At 42.7% G+C, this 24,565-nt stretch overlaps 1 protein-coding gene across 1 annotated transcript in view; it reads left to right on the top strand.

Moving 5' to 3' along the window:
- LOC129850698 (sodium/potassium/calcium exchanger 3-like) overlaps positions 1 to 23,204 on the top strand; it is a 149,458-nt gene extending 126,254 nt beyond the window's left edge. Inside the window, exons 3-17 of the mRNA XM_055916990.1 lie at positions 611 to 687; positions 1,057 to 1,131; positions 1,270 to 1,354; positions 10,083 to 10,186; positions 10,385 to 10,459; positions 10,655 to 10,680; positions 10,793 to 10,846; positions 10,995 to 11,122; positions 11,232 to 11,392; positions 11,534 to 11,801; positions 12,002 to 12,168; positions 12,841 to 12,955; positions 15,876 to 15,988; positions 19,579 to 19,644; positions 19,784 to 23,204. Coding sequence (XP_055772965.1) covers positions 611 to 687; positions 1,057 to 1,131; positions 1,270 to 1,354; positions 10,083 to 10,186; positions 10,385 to 10,459; positions 10,655 to 10,680; positions 10,793 to 10,846; positions 10,995 to 11,122; positions 11,232 to 11,392; positions 11,534 to 11,801; positions 12,002 to 12,168; positions 12,841 to 12,955; positions 15,876 to 15,988; positions 19,579 to 19,644; positions 19,784 to 19,933 — 1,664 coding nt within the window. The 3' untranslated portion in view covers positions 19,934 to 23,204. The remainder of the gene's footprint in view (positions 1 to 610; positions 688 to 1,056; positions 1,132 to 1,269; positions 1,355 to 10,082; positions 10,187 to 10,384; positions 10,460 to 10,654; positions 10,681 to 10,792; positions 10,847 to 10,994; positions 11,123 to 11,231; positions 11,393 to 11,533; positions 11,802 to 12,001; positions 12,169 to 12,840; positions 12,956 to 15,875; positions 15,989 to 19,578; positions 19,645 to 19,783) is intronic.
- The last annotated feature ends 1,361 nt before the right edge of the window (positions 23,205 to 24,565 follow it).

Consider the following 24,565-nt stretch of genomic DNA (forward strand, 5'->3'; position numbering starts at 1 on the left):
CGTTTCCAGCTACAATAGTCATTTACAACATTAACCATGTCTACACTGTATTTCTGATCAATTTGATGTTATTTTAATGGACAAAATAAATGGCTTTTCTTACAAAAACAAGGACCTTTCTAAGTGACCCCAAACTTGTGAACAGTAGTGTACATCTGTGCTCCTTCATCTTTTCTCAAATGTGGTCATATTTCCCTTGTTTTTGGCTCTCTCTGTCACTCATCCCGCTCTCCTCTCTATCTCGCTTTCTCTTGCTCGCTCTCTCTCGCTTTCTCTTGCTCGCTCTCTCTCTTCTCATACCCATCTCTCTCTCTCTCTCTCTCTCTCTCTCTCTCTCTCTCTCTCTCTCTCTTTCTCTCTCTGGCTGACTCACACAACCTCTTGGGTGTTCAGAGTGAGAATGTCACCGCGCATTGAGCAGCCATCAACACACTGCTCCACTCACAAATACACACAAACAAACACGCAATCATGGCAAGGCTATTTTTAGGTCCTGTCACTCAAATAGACTGTGTATGGTTGTGCCAGTGCACGTGTCTCTGCTGCACTAAATGAGACTGTGTTTCTCCCTGTTTAGTAATATATGTGCGTGTGTGTGTTTTCTCTCCAGCGTTACATGAGTTCCCCACAGACCTGTTCACCAACCAGGAGCGCACAGAGGGAGCGGTGGCCCTACACGTCCTGTTTGTGAGTGTCCAACCCCTCAACACACACACCAACACACACCTGTACACACACTCTACTATACATACACTTTTGCCACGCTACCTGCCACTGACTGTGGGATGCACTGACCATACATTTAAAAGCAGGATTTTTTTTATCTCTGGCTGGCTGGGATGCTAGATGTTGGACAGAGGCTTAGCTGACATACGAGGACACTGGCACAGAGAGTGTCTTGGCTTAGGATACTTTCGCGCAAAAGACAGACACATTGAACTAAGGGACCCTATATGTGGATCACATGAAGAAACTCAAGGTTCCAGAACACTGCAGAGATCACCAAGTTTGTTCATGCATGGGTATGTGTTTTTGTTTTGTGCTACTCCTCTGTAGGCCATGTACATGTTCTATGCACTGGCTCTGGTGTGCGACGACTACTTTGTTCCCTCTCTGGAGAAGATATGCGAGGTAAGAAGGTTATACACTATTCTGTAACAGGGTCGGGGTCAATTCATTTGGAATTTCAAGGACACAATTCTTCTTTTCAAGATGTGCTTTCTACTCTCTATCTCTGTCTGTCTCTCTCTCTCTCTCTCTCTCTTTCAGCGTCTACATCTTAGTGAGGATGTGGCAGGTGCAACCTTCATGGCAGCCGGCAGTTCAGCTCCTGAACTCTTCACCTCTGTTATCGGTGAGACATGTACAGACATGTTTTTTCAACGTAATTTGTCAACATATTGTGACGTGGAATCTACAATGGAAAATACATTGGTTTGGAAAAAAGTTATCAACTGTTGTTTTGAGGGTGAAATTTCAACCACAAGATTATGTCATCATTGTAACCAATTTTCAACATATTTTATACAGGGTTTGTCTATATTGAATTTTTACCTTTGGAACAACATCAGATCTTCAACGCTATATACTGTACATGATCAGAAACTGAAAATAGACAATACATATATATGGGCCTTGGATTTCAAGCTTTAGTTGATTTCAAATGTAATCTTCAAGTTAATCATTAATATGTTGGATCTCCATCTTTGGTCTCCATCTCAACCAAAAAGTTAAAGAATAGCACTAAATCAAATTTTATGTAAAGTGCATTTAAAGTTTGATTAGATTTAGTCATATTCTTTAACTTAGATTTGTGGTATGGAGACGTGAATCCAACATATCGATTACTAATTAGTAGACAAACTGGATATTGAATTGTGTTTGGTTGTCAACACAGCCCAGATGTCAACATTTAAAGGAGATGCATCTTCTGCTTGGATAGTTCCATCTGTGCCACTGACTTAGTCTGGATTTAATTCTAGTTTGTCTACAAACTAATAATTGATATGCTGGATTCACATCTTCACATCAACCAAAAATCTAAGTTAAACAATAGGACTAAATCTGATGTAATCAAACTTTAAATACACTTTCATTTGATTTAGTTCTATTCTTTAACTTTGATTATTGGTTGAGATGGAGACTTAAATCCAACATACTGTACATACTATTAATTTGTATACCAACTGGAATTAAACATATTTATTTTTATTTAACCTTTATTTAACAAGGCCTATTTACAATGACGGTCTAACCCGGCCAAACCCTAACCCGGACGATGCTGGGCCAATTATGCGCCGCCCTATGGGACTCCCGATCACTGCCGGTTGTGATACAGCCTGGAATCAAATCAAACCGCTGCAACACTCGAGAGCCACTATAAATTCCCAAAAGATACATCTTCTTCAAACGTTGATATTTGGTTTCATTGACAACCAAACAGAATTCAATATAACATCTTCAATACGGTAAATAGCCTATTAACTTGTTGACAAGTTAAGAAATAATATGTTGGATTCACGTCTCCAACGAAACCAAAAATACAAATTAAAGAATAGGATTAAGCCAGTGCCTCAGATGAAACTATCCAAGCATTAAATGTACTTTAAAGGTTTATATTTTGTAGTTTTGTCAACCAAACACAATTCAATATAATGTATGACAAATTTTTAAAAAGGAAATACCTTATTTACATAAGAATTCAGACCCTTTGCTGTGAGACGTATGTATTCATAGTAAGCGTGCATGTTCAAGATAGCATGTAAAGGTTGCAGGTCTGTAGAGATCTTCACAATTGCTATAATAATCTGTGCAGAATCTTGGAACAGCATTGATAACTTGCACTATGTACTTTTAATGTAATCTCAACTGCAGTCCAGGTAATTTAGGGTGTAGGGCATGTAGGGTGATGTAGGGTGGCAGGAAGCCTAGCGGGTAGAGTGTTTGGCCAGTAACCGAAAGGTCGCTGGTTTGAATACCCGAGCCGACAAGGTGAAAAATCTGTCGATGTGCCCTTGAGCAAGGAACTAAGCTCTAATTTGCTCTAGGGATGCCATACTACTATGGCTGACACTGTAAAACAACATATTTCATTGTAGCTGGGGTGTATGTGGCTTTTATTTGGGGGGGGGGGGGGGGGTGTTGTGCTGTTAGATAAAGCACAGTGATAACACATAAAAGTGTTGTATAACTAAGGGATAAACACTGACATTCTGTACATTTTTTGGAAATAATGGACGAGGCAGCAGGACGAGGCTGAGCCGAGCCCCTTTGCGTGCATTTTTCCAAGGTAATGTACAGTACAGAACAGAGGTTTTTATTCCACTTATACCAAAGTTGCCAAAAAACAACAATACTAATGCACACATTTACAAACCAGAACAATTTGGGGGATATTTTTATAAGAGATGTCATACTTTCTCATCTTTTGGTTGCTAGAGCCGCGACCCAGTCGTTCGTTCAATAAGTTCAATATTTATGGATGAGACCCAGTTGTTCGTTCCACAGTGCATTCGGAAAGTATTCAGACCTCTTGACTTTTTACACACTTTGTTATGTTACAGCCTTATTCTAAAATTGACTAAATGTATTATTTTCCTCATCAATCTACACGCAATACCTCATAATGACAAAGCAAAAACAGGTTTTTTAGACATTTTTGCAAATGCATTACAAATAAAAAAAGGAAATACCTTATTTATAGTATTTATTCAAACTTAAAATGTCTGCAGCGTTGGAGGTCACCCAAGAACACAGTAGCCTCTATCATTCTTAAAACCTCTTAAGGATACGCCGCTTTTTTTCAATTTTCACCTAAAATGACATACCCAAATCTAACTTCCTGTAACTCAGGCCTTGAATCAAGATTATGCATATTCTTGGTACCATTTAAAGGGAAACACTTTGAAGTTTGTGGAAATGTGAAAGGAATGTAGGCGAATATAATACAATAGATCTGGTAAAAGATAATACAAAGAAACAACAACCTTTCTTTTGTATTTTTTTGTACCGTCATCTTTGAAATGCAAGAGAAAGGCCATAATGTATTTTTCCAGCCCAGCTGCAATTTAGATGTTGGCCACTAGATGGCATCAGTGTATGTGCAAAGTTTTAGACTGATCCAATGAACCATTGCATTTCTGTTCAAAATGTTGTAACAAGACTGTCCAAATGTGCCCAATTTGTTTATTAATAACTTTTCATGTTCAAAATTGTGCACGGTCCTCAAACAATAGCATGATATTCCTTCACTGTAATAGCCACTGTAAATTGGACAGTGCAGTTAGATTAACAAAAATTTAAGGTTTCTGCCAATATCAGATATGTCTATGTCCTAGGAAATGTTCTTGTTACTTACAACCTCATGCTAATCGCATTAGCCTACGTTAGGTCAACCGTCCCGTGGAAGGGACATCGATCTCGAGAAGTTAAATGGAAGAAGTTTGGAACCACCAAGAATTTTTCTAGAGCATTGGACCTGTGTTTACAATGTATCCAATTTTAGTTTGTGTGGTTGTTGGTTTTGCTTTCTGTAACTTGTAGTAAGTATGGTCTAGGTGTGTACGCGCATATTGCGTCATGACTGCAAGGTGTCCCGATATCTATTTCAACTGTCCCATTATCTGGTTTTATTGTCCATTCAAGAATGCCCTTCTAACCAATCATAAATTAGTATTCAACAATGCTGTGGTATAAATACAACATATCTAACATTGTATTCCCATTTGAACTTTGTTTTGCATTTAGATGGTTGAAAGCATAGTGATGACACATTCGTAATTCAGCAAAGTTCTGGCTCTCTTTTTGAGTGGGTGAATACAGGTTGAAATCTTATTGATCAACCAAATATCATCCAAATGTCCACGTTGAAATGACATGGTGTGCCCAGCTGGATACATTTTTCATTACTTTATTAGCAGGCCCACTATGTTTTATTTCTTAGGGCTCCAAGTAGCATAGTGGTTAGAAGGTTGGGCCAATACCCAGTTCAAATGAGTTAAGATGGCGCCGAAGAGGATGGTGCCGATGAGGATGACTGACGTTTTACATGCCGTAAGCAATTGTGCTATTTTGTAATTGTTTTTGCATTGTTAGTAACTTATTGTTTTACTTATTTTGTACGTAATGTTGCTGCTACCGTCTCGTATGACTGAAAATAACTTCTGGACATCAGAACAGCGATTACTCACCACGAACTGGAAGAAGCTTTTTCCTTTAACTAGTCCAACGAGAAATATATACTGCTCTCCTGGGAACAGGCCCAAATCCCCGTCATTTGCATGAAGAAAAGACGGAAGAAAAGAGGACGCAGATCGGGCTGTCTTTTGAGAATCCATAGGCGAGCGAGTAAACTCCCACTGCCATCAATTCTACTTGCTAACATGCAATCATTTGAACATAAAATTGATGACCTATGATTACGATTATCCTACCAACGGGACATTAAGAACTGTCATATCTTATGTGTCACCGAATCGTGGCTGAACAACGACACAGATAATATAGAGTTGGAGGGATTTTCAATGTACCGGCAGAACAGAGAAGCTACGTCTGGTAAAGCGAGGGGTGGGGGTATGTGTCTTTTTGTCAAAACAGCTGGTGCGCGATGTCTAATATTAAAGAAGTCTCGAGGTATTGCTCGTCTGAGGTAGAGTACCTTATGATAAGCTGTAGACTACACTTTCTACCAAGAGAGTTCTCATCTATATTATTCGTAGCCGTCTATTTACCACCACCACAAACCGATGCTGCCACTAAGACTGCACTCAAACAACTCTATAAGGCCATAATCAAACAAGAAAATGCTCACCCAGAAGCGGCGCTCGTAGTGACCGGGGACTTTAATAGAGGCAAACGTAAATCCATTTTACCAATTTTTTACCATTATGTCACATATGCAACCAGAGAGAAAAAAACTCCAGACCCCCTTTACTCCACACACAGAGATGCATACAAAGCTCTCCCCCGCCTTTCATTTGGCAAATCTGACCATAATTATATCCTCCTGATTCCTGCTTACAAGCAAAAACTAAAGAAGGAAGTACCAGTGACTCGCTCAATATGGAAGTGGTCAGATGACGCGGATGCTCTGCTACAGGACTGTTTTGCTAGCACAAACTGGAATATGTTCCGGGATTCATCCATTGAGGAGTATACGACCTCAGTCATCGGCTTCATCAATAAGTGCGTTGACGACATCGTCCCCACAGTGACCGTATGTACTTCAATTCACATACCGCCCCAATAGATCCACAGATGATACAATCTCAATCGTACTCCACACTGCCCCTTCCCACCTGGACAAAAGGAACACCTATATGAGAATGCTGTTCATTGACTAGCTCAGCGTTCAACACCATAATGCCCACAAAGCTCATAACTAAGCTAAGGACCCTGGGACTAAACACCTCCCTCTGCAACTGGATCCTGAACTTCCTGACGGGCTGCCCCCAGGTGGTAAGGGTAGGTAACAACACACCCGCCACGCTGATCCTCAACACTGGGGCCCCTCAGGGGTGTGTACTTAATCCTATACTCCCTGTTCACCAATGACTGCGTGGCCCAACACGACTCCAACACCATCATTAAGTTTGCTGACGACACAACAGTGGTAGGCCTGATCACTGACAACGATGAGACAGCATATAGGGAGGAGTTCAGAGACCTGGCAGTGTGGTGCCAGGACAACATCCTCTCCCTCAATGTGAGCAAGACAAAGGAGCTGATCGTGGACTACAGGAAAAGGTGGACGAACAGGCCCCCATTAAGATCAACAAGGCTGTAGTGGAGCGGGTTCGAGAGTTTCAAGTTCCTTGGTGTCCACATCACCAACGAGCTATCATGGTCCAAACACAACAAGACAGTCGTGAAGAGGGCATGACAACACCTTTTCCCCCTCAGGAGATTTGGCATGGGTCCCCAGATCCTCAAAAAGTTCTACAGCTGCACCATCGAGAGCATCCTGCCCGGTTGCATCACCGCCTGGTTTGGCAACTGCTCGGCATCTGATCGTAAGGCACTAGAGAGGATAGTGCATCACTGGGGCCAAGCTTCCTGCAATCCAGGACCTATATAATAGGCGGTGTCAGAGGAAAGCCCATAAAATTGTCAGACTCCAGTCACCCAGTTATAGACTGTTTTCTATGCTACCGCACAGCATGTGGTACCGGAGTGCCAAGTCTAGGATCAAAGGCTCCTTAACAGCTTCTACCCCAAGCCATAAGACTGCTGAACAATTAATAAAATGGCCACCGGACTATTACATTGACCCCCCTCCCCTCCATTTGTTTTGTACAGTGTTATTACTCACTGTTTATTATCTATACATAGTCACTTCACCCCTACCTACATGTACAAATTACCTCTAACCTGTACCCCCGCACACTGACTCAGTACCGGTACCCCCTGTATAGTCTTGTTATTGTTATGTTATTGTGTTACTTTTTATACTTTAGTTTATTTGGTAAATATTTTCTTAACTCTTCTTGAACTGCACTGTTGGTTAAGGGCTTGTAAGTCAGCATTTCACGGTAAGGTCTACACTTGTTGTATTCGGCGAATGTGACAAATAAAGTTTGCTTTGATTTGAAAATGGTCACTGGTTCAAATACCAAGCCAACAGGGTGAAAAATCTGTTGGTGTGCCCTTGAGCAAGGCACGTAACTCTAATTTGCTCCAGGGGCTCTGTACTACTATGGCTGACCCTGTAAAACTGCACCTATCCGGTGTTCGTGACAAAAACACTTTATTTTTAATAAGTGACAGTGATATACAATATAACTCAGAGCAGCTTACCGATCACTGCACCATTGCACAGCCCATCTGTAAATAGCCCACCCAACTTCCTCATCCCTGTAACATTCGCCGTCGGAATGAGACCAAAGCGCAGCATGTAAAGTGTTCATGATTTAATGTTCACAAAAACACTCAAACAAAAGGACAAAAGGAGAAAACGAAAGCACACAGTTCTGTCAGGGAAACAACCTAAACAGAAAACAACACCCCACAAAACCCAAACGGAAAATGACAACTCATACAGTGGGGAGAACAAGTATTTGATACACTGCCGATTTTGCATGTATTCCTACTTACAAAGCATGTAGAGGTCTGTAATTTTTATCATAGGTACACTTCAACTGTGAGAGACGGAATTTAAAACAAAAATCCATAAAATCACATTGTATGATTTTTAAGTAATTCATTTGCATTTTATTGCATGACATAAGTATTTGATCACCTACCAACCAGTAAGAATTCCGGCTCTCACAGACCTGTTAGTTTTTCTTAAGAATCCCTCCTGTTCTCCACTCGTTACCTGTATTAACTGCACCTGTTTGAACTCGTTACCTGTATAAAAGACACCTGTCCACACACTCAATCAAACAGACTCCAACCTCTCCACAATGGCCAAGACCAGAGAGCTGTGTAAGGACATCAGGGATAAAATTGTAGACCTGCACAAGGCTGGGATGGGCTACAGGACAATAGGCAATCAGCTTGGTGAGGAGGCAACAACTGTTGGCGCAATTATTAGAAAATGGAAGAAGTTCAAGATGACGGTCAATCACCCTCGGTCTGGGGCTCCATGCAAGATCTCACCTCGTGGGGCATCAGTGATCATGAGGAAGGTGAGGGATCAGCCCAGAACTACACGGCAGGACCTGGTCAATGACCTGAAGAGAGCTGGGACCACAGTCTCAAAGAAAACCATTAGTAACACACTACGCCGTCATGGATTAAAATCCTGCAGAGCACGCAAGGTCCCCCTGCTCAAGCCAGCGCATGTCCAGGCCCGTCTGAAGTTTGCCAATGACCATCTGGATGATCCAGAGGAGGAATGGGAGAAGGTCATGTGGTCTGATGAGACAAAAATAGAGCTTTTCGGTCTAAACTCCACTCGCCGTGTTTGGAGGAAGACTAAGGATGAGTACAACCCCAAGAACACCATCCCAACCGTGAAGCATGGAGGTGGAAACAGCATTCTTTGGGGATGCTTTTCTGCAAAGGGCACAGGACGACTGCACCGTATTGAGGGGAGGATGGATGTGGCCATGTATCGCGAGATCTTGGCCAACAACCTCCTTCCCTCAGTAAGAGCATTGACGATGAGGAGTGGCTGAGTCTTCCAGCATGACAACGACCCGAAACACACAGCCAGGCCAACTAAGGAGTGGCTCCGTAAGAAGCATCTCAAGGTCCTGCAGTGGCCTAGCCAGTCTCCAGACCTGAACCCAATAGAAAATCTTTGGAGGGAGCTGGAAGTCCGTATTGCCCAGCGACAGCCCCGAAACCTGAAGGATCTGGAGAAGGTCTGTATGGAGGAGTGGGCCAAAATCGCTGCTGCAGTGTGTGCAAACCTGGTCAAGAACTACAGGAAACGTATGATCTCTGTAATTGCAAACAAAGGTTTCTGTACCAAATATTAAGTTCTGCTTTTCTGATGTATCAAATACTTCTGTCATAAAATAAAATGCAAATGAATTACTTAAAAATCATACAATGTGATTTTCTGGATTTTTTTTCCGTCTCTCACAGTTGAAGTGTACCTATGATAGAAATTACAGACCTCTACATGCTTTGTAAGTAGGAAACACTGCCGATTTTTCAGGTTATCAAATACTTGTTCTCCCCACTGTATATGATCCCCAATCAAAGACAATGATAGACAGCTGCCTCTGATTGGGAACCACACTCGGCAAAACAACAAAGAAATAGAAAACATAGATTTTCCCACCCAAGTCACACCCTGACCTAACCAAACTACATTTGCACACACTGTACATACATTTTTCTATTGTGTTATTGACTGTACGTTTGTTTATCCCATGTGTAACTCTGTGTTGTTGTTTTTGTCACACTGCTTTGCTTTATCTTGGCCAGGTCGCAGTTGTAAATGAGAACTTGTTCTCAGCTGGCCCACCTGGTTAAATAAAGGTGAAATTAAAAAAATATTTAAAAAGAAAACGGTATACATACTGTATATGTTAACCATGTCAATAGTTTACATGTATAAGTGTGTAACCCTCCATTCCTAACCATTGTATAACCCATGGGTGTTCTGTATTTTCACTGTCTCTGTGAAGGTGTGTTCATCACTAAAGGGGATGTGGGGGTGGGCACGATCGTGGGCTCAGCTGTCTTCAATATCCTCTGCATCATTGGAGTGTGTGGAATATTTGCTGGCCAGGTAGGTTTCTGCACCTTGGCTTGCACAGCAACAGACACGGACACAGACACACACAGAGGAAGGGATGAATACATTGGGGTGAAATGTTGGCTCTTCCACTCTTACAGACCGTTCCTCTCTCTCCCCCCTCTCCCATTCTCTCTCTCTCTCTCTCTCTCTCTCTCTCTCTCTCTCTCTCTCTCTCTCTTTCTTTCTCAGGCAGTGCATCTGTCTCGTTGGTCTCTTATGAGAGACTCTATGTACTACACCCTATCCATCACTGCTCTTATAGTGGTGAGTGGAGCCTGACCATTGCAAACCATTGATGTGGGCCTTAGTGTGTTGCTTCCTGCTGATCAGATGGTGTATCTACAGAGTGGATCCATATACTAATGTTTACATCAGAGAAAAGTGAACCCCAAAAGCGAATACTGTACTTCCAATCATTCTTCCAAGTGTTCAGTGTCATTTTTCTTTGTCTCCTTACAGTTCATATATGATGAAAAGGTTTCATGGTAAGTATGGCTTTCACTTATGTATACAGTACATACACCTATATGTTATATGTTGTGTTGTATAGCTGTTAAAAATCAGCTTCAGTTGAATCCTGCTTGATGTGTGTTCCAGGTGGGAGTCGCTGACACTGGTTCTGATGTATTTCGGCTATATTTTGATAATGAAGTAAGTCTGTGTCTGAAACCATCAATACCACACACAAACACACTTCAGAACCATTTCATGTAACCTGAGTCGAGGTATGAAGTTGTGTCCACAGCCTTGTACTGTCCCTCTTTGTCTAGGTTTAACTCGTGTTCCTTTATGTGTATAGGTTTAACTCGAACATTGTGCATTTCCTGGAGAGGCGGAAGAAGAACTCGCCCAGCCTGGGGAACGGCACGGCCAGTAACGCTGACCTGGACGACAACTGTGACGCCAGCGCTGTCCTGCTGAAGAAAAGTACGGTCTGACCGTTCTGCCATGCATGTGTCTGTGTGTGTTTGTCTCATCTCTCTCTCTCACATCGCTCACGTCTCTCTCTCTCTCGCTGTGTGCATGTCTCCTGTAGCTAACTTCCACAGAAAGCAGTCAGTGTTGATGGTAGATGAGTTGCTGTCAGCCTACCCCCACCAGCTGTCCTTCTCTGAAGCCGGCATGAGGATCATGATCACCAGCCACTTCTCCCCTCGCACACGCCTCTCCATGGCCTCACGCATGCTCATCACTGAGGTAGGACCACACATGCCTTCTGCACACGTGGCCGTGCTTCTGTTTGCTTTGTGGGTGTGAATAGACTGTATTCTTACAGCATACTTATTTTGAAAATGTTTGTACAGCATATGACATGTGCGTATGCATGTATTTGTGAAGAGACAGCGTCTGATTAGCACCCGGCCGTTCACTAACGGAGACTCCGAGGTCACAGTGAAGGTCGGCAGTAGACGGGGCCTGGAGAACGGACTGGGCGGGCCTGAAAGGGGAGTCAAAGGTCGCCGTGGTCACCATGGAGAGGACGACAGGGGAGATGTGGAGGCCGGCAACGAGACGGAAAACGAGAACGAAGACAATGAGAATAATGAGAACGATGAAGAGGAGGAGGACGTAGGGGAGGGACCTTTCGTGCCCTTTCACGCCCCAGGTAAAAAACAATATAACATTACAGGGTTTCAAAAAGGTTCAGTCTCTCTGAGCTCTCTTTATTGTGTTGGTCAACACTCGCCTAAAAGTGTTTTTAGATTTCCTCAATAAAAACATCAGTTATTAATGTGAATCCAGCAAAGAACACAAATTGAAACTGCATCTCTTCTTCTTTCCCTCTCCCTCCATCTCTTTCTCTAGCTGGGTGCTGTAATAAGGTCAAGTGGCTGTTGGCCTGGCCTCTGTGCCTGCTGTTGTTCTTCACGGTGCCTAACTGTGCCAACACTCGCTGGGAGAGATGGTTCATGGTCTCCTTCGTCACTTCCACCCTCTGGATTGCTGGTTTTTCCTATGTCATGGTCTGGATGGTGAGGGCACACACACGCACGCACACACACACACACACACACACACACACACACACACACACACACACACACACACACACACACACACACACACACACACACACACACACACACACACACACACACACACACACACACACACACACACACACACACATACATACATACATACATACATACAACACTGATGCCTCCCAAGTGGCGCAGTGTTCTAAGGCACTGCATCAGTGCTAGCGTGCCACTAGAGATCCTGGTTCAAGTCCAGGCTCTGTCGCAACCGGCCGCGACCGAGAAACCCATGGGGCAGCGCACAATTGGCCCAGTGTCGACCGGGTTTGGCCAGGAGGGATGTTCTTGTCCCATCGCGCTCTAGCGACTCCTGTCGGCCCGGCGGGCCGGGCGCAATGCACGCTGACACGGTCGCCAGGTGTATGGTTTCCTCAGACACATTGGTGCGGCTGGCTTCCGGGTTAAGTGGGCATTGTGTCAAGAAGCAGCGTGGCTCGGGTGGTTTGTGTTTCGGAGGACGCGCGGCTCTCAACCTTCGCCTCTGCCAAATCCATACATGAGTTGCAGCGATGGGACAAGATTGAGACTACCAATTGGGTACCACGAATTTGGGGAGAATTAATAAAAAATAAACTCACTGATGTGTGTGTCTCTTCCCTTCAGGTGACAGTGATCGGATTTACTCTCGGTATCCCCGACGTCATCATGGGCATCACCTTCCTGGCAGCTGGCACCAGTGTCCCTGATTGCATGGCCAGTCTTATAGTGGCACGGCAAGGTGAGAACAGACACAGAGGACTTTCTCTACCAAATCAAAGTCAAACTTTATTTGTCACATGCGCCAAATACAATAAGTACCTTACCGTGAAATGCTTACTTACAACAAGCCCTTAACCAACAGAAAAGTTAAGAAAATATTTACCAAATAAACGAAAACAAAAAATTATAAACAGTAACAATATAAAATAACAATAACAAGGCTATATACAGGGGGTACCAGTACCACTACAGCCCGGTTGATGTTAATCGGGCCCTGGTTTCGACCCACCTTTTCCTGTACTCCACGATCAACTCCTTTGTCTTGCTCACATTGAGAGAGAGAGGTTGTTGTCCAGACACCACACTGCCAGGTCTCTGACCTCCTCCCTATAGGCTGTCTCATCGTTGTTGGTGATCAGGCCTACCACTGTTGTGTCGTCAGCAAACTTAATCATGGTGTTGGAGTCATGTTTGGCCATGCAGTCGTGGGTGAACAGGGAGTACAGGGGGGGACTAAGTACACACCCCTGAGGGGCCCCAGTGTTGAGGATCAGCGTGGCAGGCGTGTTGTTGCCTACCCTCACCACCTGGGGGGCGGCACATCGGGAAGTCCAGGATCCAGTTGCAGAGGGAGGTGTTTAGTTTAGTGATGAGCTTTGAGGGCACTATGGTGTTGAACGCCGAGCGTTCGAGTGCTACGGGGCGGTAATAATTTAGGCAGGTTACCTTCGCTTCCTTGGGCACCGGGACTATGGTGGTCTGTTTGAAACATGTAGACTCAGTCAGGGAGAGGTTGAAAATGTCAGTGAAGACACTTGCCAATTGGTCCGTGTATGCTTTAAGTACACATCCTGGTAAGCCATCTGGCCCCGCGGCTTTGTAAATGTTGACCTGTTTAAAGGTCTTGCTCACATTGGCTACCGAGAGCGTTATCACACAGTCGTCCAGAACAGCTGGTGCTCTCGTGCATGCTTCAGTGTTGCTTGCCTCGAAGCAATCATAAAAGGCATTTAGCTTGTCTGGTAAGCTCGTGTCACTGGGCAGCTCGCGTCTGGGTTTCCTTTTGTAGTCCATAATAGTTTTCAAGCCCTGCCACATCCGACGAGCGTCAGAGCCGGTGTAGTAGGTTCGTCTGAGGGAATAGCGTAATTTCTTATAAGCGTCCGGATTAGTGTCCCGCTCCTTGGAAGCGGCAGCTCTAGCCTTTAGCTCGATGCGGATGGTGCCTGTAATCCATGGCTTCTGTTTGGGATATGTACGTACAGTCACTGTGGGGACAACGTCATCGATGCACTTATTGATGAAGCCGATGACTGAGGTGGTATACCCCTCGATGCCATTCCCGGAACATATTCCAGTCTGTGCTAGCAAAACAGTCCTGTAGCGTAGCATCCGCTTCATCTGACCACTTCCGTATTGAGCTAGTCACTGGTACTTCCTGCTTTAGTTTTTTCTTGTAAGCAGGAATCAGGAGGATAGAATTATGGTCAGATTTGCCAAATGGAGGGCAGGGGAGAGCTTTGTATGCATCTCTGTTTGTGGAGTAAAGGTGGTCTAAAGTTTTTTCCTCTGGTTGCACATGTGACAAGCTGGTAGAAATGAGGTAAAACTGATTTACGTTTGCCTGCATTAAAGTCCACGGCCACTACGAGCGTCGCTTCTGGATGAGCATTTTCTTGTGGGCTTATGGCCTTATAGAGTTGGTTGAGTGCGGTCTTAGTCACAGCATTGGTTTGTGGTGGTAAATAGACAGCTACGAATAATATAGATGAGAACGCTCGTGGTAGATAGTGTAATCTACAGCTTATCATAAAGTACTCTACCTCAGGCGAGCAAACCTTCGAGACATCTTTGATATTAGACATCACACACCAGCTGTTATTGACAAATAGACACATACCCCCACCCCTAGTCTTACCAGACGTAGCTTCTCTGTTCTGCCGGGGGCATGGAAAATCCCACCAGCTCTACATTATCCATGTTGTCGTTCATCCACGACTCGGTGAAACATAAGATACTACCGTTTTTAATGTCCTGTTGGTAGAATAATCTTGATCGTAGGTCATCGATTTTATTTTCCAATGATTGCACGTTGGCCAATAGAATGGATGGCAGTGGAAGTTTACTCGCTCGCCTACGAAATCTCAGAAGGCAGTCCGACCTCCGCCCCCCTTTCTCCTTCTTTTCTTCATGCAAATGACGGGGATTTGGGCCTGTTCACGGGAAAGCACTATGTCCTTCTCGTTAAAGGAAAAAGCTTCTTTCATTTCGAGGTGAGGAATCGCTGTTCTGATATCCAGAAGTTATTTTCGGTCATAAGAGACGGTAGCAGCAATAAGTTAAAAAATAAGTTACGAGCAACGCAAAAAAACTAGCAAATTAGCACAGTTGGTTAGCATGTAAAACGATGCCATTCTTCCAGTGCTGTTTGCCCTGCTGCTCCCCCACCCTATGAACACACACAGGAATCAAAGAGCTCCACACTCTGTGTACATGGTCAACAGAGTGAAGGGCGATAGAGAGATGGGATGAGGAAGAGGGGAGAGGTTGTCATCTGTCTCTGTGACCAAGTCGTGTGGAAGTGATGGGGACGGGTGGACTGAAGAGAACCCAGCGTGGCGCCTTCCTCCATCCTTGATTTCTGTTATGTGTTAATTATCGCGCCCCTTTCAAAAATTAATCAGAGTCTGAGAGAGGGAAATGGAAACACATTCCATGACAGTCTGTTTGTTGTTGTTGTATTTGTTGTTTGTGGCAACCTGATTACCTCAGCAAGTCAGAATTCTTTATTGATGTTACCGATGTTGACCAACGTCTCTGTCTATTGATTTCTCTTTCTCTCTCCCTCTCTTTCTTTGCCTCTCCTCTTTTTTTCTCCCTCCCTGTTTCCATCCCTTTCTCTTTGTCTCTCTCTCGCTCCCTCTTGCTGTGTCTCTCAGGTTTTGGGGACATGGCTGTGTCTAACTCTATAGGCAGTAATGTGTTTGATATCCTGATTGGACTGGGCCTTCCCTGGGCCCTGCAGACTCTGGCCATCAACTACGGCTCCTACGTAAGTAACAAACACTGTTTCTTCTAAACCTGGCTGTGTAAGGTCTTTAGTAAACCTCTATCAGAAATGCACAATAAAAACTGACATCTGAAACTTATACGTGATAGGCCTATTCTGTGAAGGTAATATTGATGTTGCTTTTTATTGTGAGAGATGACACAATTGATCTTCTGTCCAGAGCCCTCTCTGCTCCTGTCAAATGGCACCAATGTTATGTATGTTTATGTACAGTATTAGTCAGTGTCATGACATGTTTACGTAGCCATTGGAGCATCTGTTATTTGTGATCACTGTAGATACACATATATATTCCAGTTTGACATGTGACTGGGTCCTAACACCTGAAAGAGATAGGAGAAAAGTAGCTGTCAGTAGTCCAAGAGAAATACAGCGTTGAGTGCACCTGTAGCCCAGTGTGCCAGAATCACACTAGATAAAACACACGTGGGGGTGCTGTGGCCGTGAAGGAATGCTTACATTAATCTGTTCCCAGGAGAAGAGAGACAAGCTTTTGCTGCCTTGCTGCTTTTGGAGTGTGGCGTGTTACATGATTATTCTCAATGAAGGCTTTGACTGTGTGTAACACGGAACCTAAACTGGCTGTGCGCGTGCGCTATCGTGCATACACTTATTTTGTCCCCCCTACACCAAACACGATCACGACATGCAGGTTAAAATATCAAAACAAACTCTGAACCAATGACATTAATTTGGGGACAGGTCGAAAAGCATTAAACATGTATGGCAATTTAGCTACTTAGCTTGCACTTGCTAGCTAATTTGTCCTATTTAGCTAGCTTGCTATTGCTAGGTAATTTGTCCTGGGATATAAACATTGAGTTGTTATTTTACCTGAAATGCACAAGGTCCTCTACTCCGACAGGAGATGGGAGAGGCAGGACTTGCAGCGCGATCTGCGTCAGAAATAGGAATGACTTCTCTTTTAGCCCTTGGCAACGCAGACGCTCGTTGGCGCTCGCGAGCAGTGTGGGTGCAATAATTGAATAACATGGTTTTCAAAATGTATTTTGCGACGCTCACGCACGCAACGTGTCCGGTCTGGTCAGCATGTTAGGGAATTAAGCTGTGTATTGCGGGCTAATGCAGGAGTGAAATACAGTGCATTCGGAAAGTATTCAGACTCCTTCAATCAAATTAATTTATAAAGCCCTTCTTACATCAGCTGATGTCACAGAGTGCTGTACAGAAACCCAGCCTAAAACCTCTAAACAGCAAGCAATGCAGGTGTAGAAGCAGTTTACTTTTTCCACATTTTGTTACGTTAAAGCCTTATTCTAAAATTGATTACATATTTTTTCCCCCATCAATCTACACACAATACCCCATAATGACGAAGCAAAAAAAAAATTATACATTTTTGCAAATTTATTTAAAAAACTAAAATTGGAAATATCACATTTACATTAGTATTCAGATCCTTTACTTTGGCAGTGATTACATCCTCGAGACTTCTTGGGTATGACGCTACAAGCTTGGCACACCTGTATTTGGAGAGTTTCTCCCATTCTTCTCTGGAGATCCTCTCAAGCTCTGTCAGGTTGGATGGGGAGCGTCGCTGCACAGGTCTCTCCAGGGATGTCCAATCCGGTTCTGGTCCGGGCCCTGGCTGGGCCAGTCAAGGACATTCAGAGACTTGTCCTGAAGCCACTCCTGCGTTGTCTTGGTTGTGTGCTTATGGTCGTTGTCCTGTTGGAAGGTGAACCTTCGCCCCAGTCTGAGGTCCTGAGTACTCTGGAGCAGGTTTTCATCAAGGATCTCTCTGTACTTTGCTCTGTTCATCTTTCCCTCGAGCCCGACTAGTGTCCCAGTCCCAGCCCCTGAAAAACAACCCCACAGCATGATGCTGCCACCACCATGCTTCACTGTAGGGATGGTTCCAGGTTTTCTCCAGACGTGACGCTTGGCATTTAGCCCAAAAAGAGTTCAATCTTGGTTTCATCAGACCAGAGAATCTTGTTTCTCATGGTCTGAGTCTTTAGGTGCCTTTTGGCAAACTCCAATCGGGCTGTCATGTGCCTTTTACTGGGGAGCGGCTTCCGTCTGGCCACTCTACCATAAAGGCCTGATTGCTGGAGTGCTGCAGAGATGGCTGTGCTTCTGGAAGGTTTTCCCATCTCCACAGAGTAACTCTGGAGCTCTGTCAGATTGACCATCGGGTTCTTGGTCACCTCCCTGACCAGGCTCTTCATCCCTGATTGCTCAGTTTGGCCATATGGCCAGCTCTAGGAAAAGTCTTGGTGGTTCCAACTTCTTCCATTTAAGAATGATGGAGCCCACTGTGTTCTTGGGGACCTTCAATGCTGCAGAAACGTTTTGGTACCCTTCACCAGATCCTGCCTCAACACAATCCTGTCTCGGAGCTCTACGGACAATTCCTTCGACCTCATGGCTTGATTTTTGCTCTGACATGCACTGTCAACTGTGGGACCTTAAATAGACAGGTGTGTGCCTTTCCAAATCATGTCCAATCAATTGAATTTACCACAGGTGGACTCCCATCAAGTTGTAGAAACATCTCAAGGATGATCAATGGAAACAGGATGCACCTGAGCTCAATTTTGAGTCTCATAGCAAAGGGTCTGAATACTATTTTATATTTAAGACAGTTACATACATTTCTAAAAACCTGTTTTCGCTTTGTCATTATGGGGTACTGTGTGTAGATTGATGAGAAAAAAAACACATTTTAGAATAAATCAAATATTATGTCACATGCACCAAACACAACAGGTGTAGACCTTACAGTGAAATGCTTACAGACAAGCTCTTAACCAACAATGCAGTTAAGAAAAATTAGTGTTAAGTAAAAAAAAAAAAAAAAAATTGAGAGTAGCAGTAAAATAACAGTAGCAAGGCTATATACAGGGAGTACCAGTACAGAGTAATTGAGGTAATATGTACATGTAGGTAGAGTTAAAGTGATAAACAGCAGCATAAAAGAGGGGGGGACAATGCAAATAGACTGGGTAGCCATTTGATTAGCTGTTCAGGAGTCTTATGGATTGGGGTTAGAAGCTGTTAAGAAGCCTTTTGGATCTAGACTTGGCACTCTGGTACCGCTTGCCGTTCGGTAGCAGAGAGAACAGTCTATGACTAGGGTGGCTGGAGTCTTTGACCATTTACCTCTACACCGCCTGGTATAGAGGTCCTGGATGGCAGGAAGCTGTGATGTACTGGGCCATACGCACTACCCTCTTTTTTGCCTTGCGGTCAGAGGCCGAGCAGTTGCAATACCAGGCAGTGATGCAACCAGTCAGGATGCTCTCGATGGAGCAGCTGTAGGCTGTAACGTAACAAAATGTGGAAAGGGTAAAGGGGTCTGAATACTTTCCGAATGCACTGTACAGAGAACAGCTTATGGATACTGTATACATTTCAAAAGGGCCCCAAAAAAAGAGCTGGCATAAGACCATATAATCGTTTGGTGGTGTAACATCTGTTTTTGAAACTATTATACTCTTCTGGAAATAGCAGGTGTACACTTTATACTGGTGCAAAAGTGTTGTAAATCAGTTCCCAACCCCATGGTTTAACTTCTTCTGTGCCTGTTTAAACTTTTCTTCTCTTAGATTAAACTGAACAGCAAAGGGCTCATCTTCTCTGTGGGACTTCTGTTGGGGTCTGTGTTCCTCACAGTGAGTCATTCCATGTATATGTCTAAGATTTTAAAGAATAAAATATACTTGTGTATTGTATTTTACAGTCTATGCAGAATTACATTTGAGTAGCGCAACCATTAATGTAATTCCTTAATCTCTTCCCTCGCTCTCTTAGGTCCTGGGGGTACATCTGAATGGGTGGAAACTGGACCGTCGTTTGGGCCTGGTGTGTCTGCTCATGTACTGCATCTTTCTCTGCTTCTCCATCCTCATTGAGTACAACGTCTTCACCTTCGTCAACCTGCCCACCTGCAGAGACCGCTGAGACCCAGTTCTCACTCTCCCTTCTCTTTCTCCTCCCGGTCCTCCTGCCCCCACTCTCCAGGAGATGGTCTGGCTTGGGAGGGATCTGTCTGCACCTCAGATATTTGTATTATTATTATTATTATTTTCTTTATGGTCAGTGCAATAGGGAATAGCGTGTGTGTGGTTTAAAGAGGAGAGGAGATAAACTGGGCACACATGCAGGAGCACAAACTGACTTGTAAATAGCTTTCACACAGGACTCGTGAACGAAGCTATTTTTGTCGACTACTGCCTACTTTGATGTTAAGATTTTTATTTGTTTAGGATTTTTGTAAAGGTGTCTGAAACTGCATTATATTCTACCGTGTGATCTTGATGACAATTTATAATGTAATATGTTTATTAGCTGCTAACTGGCTTTGATGAAAGCCGGTCTTATACGAGTCTATAATGTGTACTGGAATGGTGTTGTTTGAACAATATTAAATGTTTTCCGCTTTGTAAATACATGCAGGCAGATATTCTATTTATTAATTTATTGATCGTTATTTATTTTAAATCCAAACCAACCCGGTTGGTCTCGAAGATGAGCTAATTTTGGAGATACTGTCTGTAGAGCTTAGTGCCACCAACACCCCTTGGCATGTTATGAGACTCCAGTCTACAGTCACTTTTAGGGGAAACAGCCTTCCAACCTTCTTTTGACTCTTGCAAAAGAGGAGTCTCTACTAAAAGTATTCTGAGCATTTACTCTATGATGGACTTGATTTTAGATCGTCACAATTTACAGACGAAAATGCATCCTTAGCAAAGTCAAACTTATTCAGTGAGACTGCACTGAAGTATATTATGTGATGTCTGTCCAAGGTGGGAGACGGTCTCTGTTTCAATGACAATGAGTGTTCCTACTTGCTTATTATTATGGCAATCTGGTCAAATGAAGCAAGCTTTGTGAAACAGTAAACTCCTTTTTTCCACACATGGAGCACAAGAGAATGATATGTGCTGCCACATAGGGGCACAACCATGAACTACAGCACAATATTGGATTCCTACAGACTTTTTCTTGTTCCAAGTAACTTTTACCAAATGTACATTGCCTAGATGGACTTCCTGTATAAAGGATGGACTTCCTGTACCACCGACACACAGAGGAAATTAGGCATTTCTGTACTAATGAGTACTCCCAGTGTTATGATTCATAGAGGTAGAGATGCACTTTAAATAAAGCATCTGAACTTTGGCTGACCTGATGTTGGTTGAGCTGCGGTAATTCATTTTTTGTAATGCACAATGTTTAGATTTGTCCAGATGGTAGGTTGTACTACATTTAAATCAGTTCTTATGTCCTTTACGCCTTTAGTTTTAGGGATTATATCAGATGTAATCTGTAGACATGCAGGGGATTCTAGGACACTTGTTCAAGGCAGAACCAGTCGTGCGTTGATTGAATGTTTGCTATGTTAGTAACACCATCGCACCTTTATTTGACCTTTACAAAATATATTTATCACACCACTGTAAACACACAGCAGACTAAGGGCTCTATTCAATCCGCTTCGCGGAAGTTCAGTTTTAAAGCGGGATTGAAATTTAAAGGCAATGTTCTCGCTTCAGCAGTTTACATTAACGGTAAACGCTGCATATAGTCGAATCAATCGGGAATTACTTTTACATTTCTGTTGCGGAATCTGTAACGCTTCAGTTTTACAGATTGAATAGAGCCCTAACACTATCTGTAAAAACCAAGATTTTTCATCTGGTAGGTTTTTTTCATAGATGCAAATAACACACATTTATTGGAGAAAAAAAACAACTTGCTTTACAAACTGCTCTGAATGACTTGTGAACACTCATTGTGAACATTCAATCTTGTGAACACTCATTTTATGGACCAATAACACAATATCTCAAATACATAAGTTATGATTAAAAAAAAGTCGCAATATACAAAGTTTTAGGGTTGCATTTATTTTGAAGCATGTTTATCGTTTGTTTTTGTTCATTTATTTATTTGTCTTGGGAAATGAGTAGCGACGGAGCACAACTCTAATGTCAAAGGAAAACAGGGTTTTTAAAATGTAAAATCATTTATAATGCAATAATGATGAGCTTTACAATGTAAATATGTTGTTTCTTTTCATTTGATTGAAGGCACATTTCTAGATGGTATGTACAGTCGCACATCCCTCTGTCAAGAGTGTGAAATGTATCTTGTCAGGCAGACTAAAACTAAGTGGTTTACAGAAGTCTGCACTGGAAGCTTGATATGAAAAGTGACTTAGATCTACCAAGCCTATAAGTCAAAGACTCCTAACTTGTTTTAATTGGCCAATATCAAACAAATATCCCCATGCAGCATTCAATACATTAAGTTGAAAAGATATCTCCAGTGGCACATCTAACTGAAATGTTAACCAGTGACATATTCATCCTTAGCCATAATACCATTGACAAATATGGTCAGATGTCATGTTGTGCTGCTGTTCATTTATCCCTGGTTTGATGAGGATTATGATCTGAAAACAGGTACTGTACAACACAGGAGGTTGGTGGCACCTTCATTGGGGAGGACTGGCTCGTGGTAATGGCTGGAGCAGAATTGATGGAATGGTATCACATATCAAACATGGTTTCCGTGTGTTTGATGCCATTCCATTTGTGCCATTCCGACCGTTATTATGAGCTGTTCTCCCCTCAAATACCACCATGTGCTTGAAATTCACCAGACTATCACCAAGACTCATATCTGCAGGTGAGCGGTCTTGAAGAAAGGAATATTTTAATAATTTGTGAAGTTCACATGGTGATATATATTGCTGATGTACATATATACATACATGTAAATGTATTTATATATTTTGTGTTAATCTGTATATTTGTTCAATATATTTTCATAGATATGATCTTAGGTCCCCCTTGGTACCCTCCTTAGTCCTTTGTTTTGTTGTGTTTGAGATTTTGATATCACCTTGTCCTTTGTTAACTCGCATGGATATATTTTAATATAATACATTATTTATTCTAATTATAATGTAATTTGAATCAGAATTATATATATTAAAGACGGCACTAAACTTGGCTGTTGAACTGGACCTCCTAGATGACTGCATGTTGTTTCTGATAGGATTGCTGAGTTTGATGATGTAATGTTAATCAATTAACCTGAAGTATGCCTCCGGAACAGGGAGATCAAAACAGAATGGTTTACTTTGTGTGCCGATGTTTCAGATGTAATTTAGAATACTTTTGGTACTTCCGCATAAATAAAGTATATTTGCTTAAGGTAATGCATGTATCCTTGTGTTGCTTCCCACACAAACAGCAGAAAATAGCTTTTATCATAAAGTCTATAACGTAACTTTAGATGTGAAATTAAAAAGAGAGGAGAAAGAGAATGTGAAAGAGAGATACTCACTAAACCGGTATTTTCATGAGTCAATTATCTGTCTAATTTCGCAACACATACTGCCCCTTTATTGTGTAAGTGTTGTGGCATTAGATTGGGCATTCACAATTGTTGGAGCACATGCACTTGGCAAATTAGCAGAGAAAGTGACCATGCAGCTCACTCTGGCCTGCTCTTGACATTATTCTACAAAAAGGCTATCAGACTCTCATAATGTTGAAAAAAAATGTTGCAGGCTACCCCCACACGGTCATGTCTTGATAGGATAAAGATTATTTTAGCTAACCCTTTTCCTAAATTTAACCTAATTCTTCTATCCTGCTAAATTCATTCTCCTAAATCAATTTTGACAAAGTGTAGGCCTATAGTATCGAGGAGGCAAGATCAGGTGGGACCATTCTAGCCAGGGAGAGGGCAGATATGCGTATGAATAACAGGCACAATGGTTTTGACTAGTTACCACAGCCAAAGTAAAAATTGGCCATCATAAAAATGTATGATTTTTTTGTTGTTGCTTTTTGCTCTTCATTCAAGGTTAGGCATAAGGTTAGCAGTGTGGTTAAGGTTAGGTTTAAAGAAACGACTTTACAAAATAAAATGCATTATTATTCCCATACCATTATTACAGAGAATCAAACAAATTATGCTACCCCCTGCCTATAGTCCGGCACAGTGTACGCATCATAATACCCATAAAACCTAGCGGTTAAACCCGGTAATGGTTCCAATCATTTTTTCACAATTCATTTTTGCATCTGGGATTTTAGAACTATATCATAATTACATTATAAGGTCTGTGTTTCGTGTAGGCTTACCCTGGCGTGACGTATTGATAACAGTGTAAATCTCACTTGGACAAGGTGAGTTTTTCAATATATTGCAACAGAGAAAACCTCAGCAAGACTACAAATTCCTGCAGGAAGCTCCTGCAGGTCATCTCTAGCCGACACTGTTAGCTACCAGCGCAATCAGAGACCTTCTGTGTCCAATCCATGAACTTCTTACATCCCCTTTCACTGTTTTAGCTAGCCACAGACTACACAAGCTAACTAGTTAACAGAGCAGTAGATCAAAAAATAGCCTAGATAACTGTTTGTACAGTATTTCAACTATTTCAGACCTCATGGCATTTTTCAAGCATGAGCATAAGAGTCTTAATAAAAGGGGAGAAGACCACGATAAGTCTGGACAACAGTGCAGCTATAGTGAGGGGCAACTTAGCGATTTGGTCAGGGCCAGCAT

The sequence above is a fragment of the Salvelinus fontinalis genome, chromosome 1 (genome assembly GCF_029448725.1).
Source record: "Salvelinus fontinalis isolate EN_2023a chromosome 1, ASM2944872v1, whole genome shotgun sequence".
NCBI classification, from domain to species: domain Eukaryota; kingdom Metazoa; phylum Chordata; class Actinopteri; order Salmoniformes; family Salmonidae; genus Salvelinus; species Salvelinus fontinalis.